We start from the raw sequence: 4,698 nt of genomic DNA, 5'->3' as shown, positions 1-4,698 counted from the left end.
TTTTTACGCCAAAAGTGGTACATTGTTTTGCATGAAAATTTATTTTATATTGTAGGTCTATAATCCTTAGATATAACTCACCAAAATATGTTCAATATTTATTAAATTTATTAGAAAAAAACTTTAAATAAAAAAAAACACAAAAATCTGTTAAAACAAGGGTGCATAAAAATACTAAAACCTGTCATAACACTGTACAGTAGTATATATTTTTTATATATATATATATATATATATTATATATAATTATTACTTTGTATTAGATTCAATACAGTTATTTTGAATTGAATCCAATACAAAATAATTAAAATTTACCACCCCGGGAAATCCCAGGAAACATCAGTGCACTTGCCGGGGGAAGATCAGAGGAAGAGGACGCGGCCTGAGGATGGGATCTGACGGCCAGTAAGCCGATGGGACCAGGTGTTTTCTTTTTAAATGTTTTAAGCTACCCCGAGTGTGGCTTGGGGTTACTGCTTTCATCATGTTTTTTTTACTCCTAGCCACACTGGGGATTACTGTTGAGGGGGTTAAACCATCATCTTTGCTGCAGATCTTTCACTGGACAGCTTGTACATCCTGCAAGATGCTGGCATGGACTGCTGGGTTGTACACTAAACTGCACATGAAACACTAGGAATGTGGAAGAATATTTTAATCTCCCTGGCGGTTTGAACACAAAGTATTTTTAAATGTAATATTTCCTGCCTGGTCCAGCCTATTAGCCGCTCTGTCCCTCCCTTCAGCCACACACCCATGGGCATCTGCTTCCCCTGGCCTTGTGTCCCCAACGTTCACACCGGGGACGCAGATGCTGACCAGGCATCGTCAGGTACACAGATGCCCGGCCGGCATCGCCAGGGGAAGAAGATGCCAGGCATCTCCGGAGGACACCGCTGGAATGTGGGAACCAGGCAGGACTTGGTGAACTCCCTGGCAATGCCACAGTCGGGAATACCACCATGGAGGTTAGCGGGATGAAGGTTCTTCATGCAAAATACCAAAAACCTTCACTGGCAATTTTTGAAAATAAACCACAAGGCTCCCAGTTTGTAACAGATATAGGAATCATAAGAAAAAGCATATGGGTGAGCAATTTAAAGTGTGTAAACATTGCCAAAATTGTGAGCTGCTCCAGATGGCCAGCACTACAAAGCCAAGAAAAACAAATCTTGGAAATCATGATTAGCTGGATAGCTGCAACCTACACTCATTTACCATCCTAACTACCGGGTAAGGATTAAGTTTAAACAACTTGTATCATGCCCTACAATAGACTAGCTCAGAATCTATAGTACCTGACCCTGGAAGGGAAGAAACAAAGCACCAAACGTTTATATCCTCACCATTTTTCTGTGTGAAAAAATCTTTACAGCAGCTACCTTGTTCTTGTCTTTATGGCTAGCAGCTATCACAACTGTCGTTTCCTTAGCAACAGGGACGTCTAGTCTACGTAAACACGTAGATCGCTCACTAAGGGCAAAATAAACAGCTACCGGAACTTCAGAGCTCCTTTATGTACGTAATGCATTAGATTTGCACTAAAATGTTCACAAAAATGTAATCATTAAGCTATCATTTTATGTGTTTTGTTTCCAGTTTCAAGTATGGCGGCTCTGCAGTTTCCGGTTCCTGCAGCCTATGGGTTAAATAAGGCGAAGACAAGCGTTAGCTTACAGAGCAGCAATGGAGTAATTCAGGAAAGTTCGGGCTTTGGAAAATGTCTGTCAAAGGTACAATACACGTTTTCCTTGGGGCGCCTTCTATAGCCCAAGCGCTGCCTCAGGAAACATGCACAAACCCCGCAGCTGTAATTAGAAGCCAACATAAAGAATGGGGGTTCTTTCAGAAAGGGCAACATGTGAGTTTACAGAGCCATAGTAATCCTCAGGGTGTTACTGTGTGTATGTCTGAACCTGTGTCCACTCCAAATCATTGCACTCCTGCACCACTTTCTAAGGATTTGGAGATGACAGTCCTTGAAAAAAATCAAGATTCTAATGCTGACATTTCAAGTTACTGTACAACTTCTACTGAAATGGAATGTCATGCATTATTTGCAGCTACACATGCTCAGGTGAGTATACATAATATATATATAATATACACACACACATATATATATATATATATATATATATATATATATATACACATTATAGAGTGAGAGATATGCATCAACACCTTAATAAAAATCTCTTTATTATTCCAGAATACTGAAGCATGTGAAATGAGAAGGGTGGACAAAAACACTTGTTGGATGATTACACAACTGAATGACAAACCTGAGAATACTAGCTGTAAAAGGAAAACCATAAATTCACCTTCAAGAGATCAAACATCTAAAAAGTCTAAACATACTAGTTCTTCAGTAAAATGTGTGAGTAAACTAACTAACCAGATAGCACACACTACTTTCACACCTCTTACACTTCTAAAGCATTGTTCTGACAAGCACAAGAGATACAATATATTGGCTGTTGTACTTCAGCCCTGTCATGTTAAAGAAATCCTGGTGAAAAGTGGACAAAATGTTGGCTGTTCATCCCCCTTAGCAGCAATTGTTGTTCTAGACCAATCGGGAACTCAATGCAAAGTTCACATGTGGAGGACTAATGCTTTTTGTGGTTTGGCCTTATTCCCTGGTGATGTCATAATGGTAACAAATTTGACAGTATGCAAAGATAACTGGAACAAAGAAACCTTTCTTCAATCTACATTTAATAGTCGCTTGCTAAATTTAGGAAACTTCTTTGTTCTTAGCGCAGATGAACATTCAAATAATGTGGAATATTTTGTTCTACAGGAGTTACTAAACTACATATTCGCCAAGCATTGCTACCTAAAAGATCTTCCTTCTCAACCCCCCCAAAAACTAGATAGCTTACAACATGCAAAACTTTTGCAGCTTCAGCCAGAAGTGTTGGTACATTCAGTAGTAAAGGTGATTTCCATATCAATTCTAAAGGAGTGCATTTACAGTTTTAAGGGTTTACAGCAAACCAAAGTCATTTTAACTGTAGAAGATGTCAAAGGACAAATCGGTACAATAATATTGTGTGGAACTAATGTCACTTGGTATGAGCGGATCTGCTTTAAAAAAAATCATGTCTGGGTCTTTAAATATTTATTTTGCAAAAAGAGTTTGATTTCAGGAGCTGTGGAGTTACATACAACACCATGGTCCTCCTGTGAATGTTTATTTGCTGATGACAAAAGAGCTATGGCTTTTCAGAGGAGATATTATGAAAATATTTCTCCCCCACAGCTAAGAAGTCCAACAACCATCACTAAAGGCAGATATTCAGATGACATTCAGATTATCGTTAGTATTTCCGAATTGGAATTTCATATTCCAGGCAGTTCAAGCATAAGTATCACCAAAGAAATGTCTGTAACCCAAATTATGAGTTTTTTGCTTTCTGCTATATACCCAGGATGTGAGAAATGCAGAAAAGAATTAAAAATGGACAGTAATCATGTGTATGAGCAGTGTTTTATTTGTTTACCCTTTAACAAAGTTAGACTTTTCTACAGACCAGCCTTAATGACTGTTAGGAGCAAGGGTGATGAGATTTGTGTTCATGTATCATCAGATGTTCTTGAGAAAATTTTCTTAAACATTTCCCCTAACCTAATAAACAAAATTGTTCCTGGATCAACAAATTTAACTTATGGAGCCGTTGTTGCAGATACTTGCTGTTCACTTTTGGCTGATAATGGAAAATCATATCTGCTTACAATAAAAAGTCACTTTTTATTTGATGAAAATAGTGTTCCACTCGAGCAGGAGTTTCATGCACTGGCTTTTCTTGTTCACATTTGAAAGATAACTCCTTTAAAACCTTTTTTTTTTTGGTTTTTACAGAAACAAAAATTGTCGAAACAGCACAATGCAAATGTAATATTTGGTTTGCTATTATTCCATATGAAGTTTTTCAATGTGAAATAAAGATACTTAGTACATGTGTGTTGTATTCCTTTAAATATGAACAATGTTTCAGAAATTGGTTGTTTCTACCTTCTTCTCTGACATGACTTCACAGTGTATTTTTAGTTCTAAGTTCCTACGGTAAGCATGTGGTAGTAGACTTCTCTATAGCCCACTACCCCATTCCTCCTTCTCTTTATAAGTAGAATAGAGTACACATCAATTTAACAACTTAAAAGATACTGTCAAGTAGTATTTTTTTAACATATTAAACAGATGTTCATATACTTTTATTTGTATATTTAACAACAGACCAAAATAAGAAAAGGTATATAGTATGGCTTATAAGTCATTCAGTGAGATGAGAACATTGGTTTTCTGTTTTCACTGATATTTTATGCTTTATTTTCCTTGATAATTCTGTAAGTAATACACTTCCTGTCTTAAGTTGGCAGTGCTCCCCCACTATACTGAATCCATGGAGAAGCAGTGCTGTCATCCTAAGATATGAAATGTGGAGGAACTACAAAACAATTTCCCCACATCTCCCATTATACCATGAACAGGTGTTAAGTAGTGCATAGACAGAACTAGGAACAATGTTAACTGTTAACAATCGGTGAAGAGTACAAGAATTTATAAGCTAGAATTCTATTAGCAATAAAACATTTTTGTTTACTTATCAAATTGATATAACTAAACCCTTTACTAATGCATATAATAGTCCAAAAGGTAAAAAATATTGTTGTTTCTTGTTAGAATTGACA

The 4,698-nt window shown here is 36.8% G+C and overlaps 1 protein-coding gene across 1 annotated transcript; it reads left to right on the top strand.

Annotated features, from left to right (window-relative positions):
• Nucleotides 1-1,601: 1,601 nt before the first annotated feature.
• On the top strand, nt 1,602-4,673 carry SHLD2 (shieldin complex subunit 2). Its single transcript, XM_072420229.1, has 2 exons — nt 1,602-2,077; nt 2,213-4,673. The coding sequence occupies exons 1-2, from the start codon at nt 1,721-1,723 to the stop codon at nt 3,824-3,826; spliced, it is 1,971 nt and encodes a 656-aa protein (XP_072276330.1). The 5' UTR covers nt 1,602-1,720; the 3' UTR covers nt 3,827-4,673.
• The last annotated feature ends 25 nt before the right edge of the window (nt 4,674-4,698 follow it).

This window comes from Pyxicephalus adspersus, chromosome 8 (assembly GCF_032062135.1).
Source record: "Pyxicephalus adspersus chromosome 8, UCB_Pads_2.0, whole genome shotgun sequence".
Taxonomy (NCBI): Eukaryota; Metazoa; Chordata; class Amphibia; order Anura; family Pyxicephalidae; genus Pyxicephalus; species Pyxicephalus adspersus.
The sequence above is the reverse complement of the archived record's forward strand: the minus strand, read 5'-3'. Positions and strand labels throughout refer to the sequence as shown.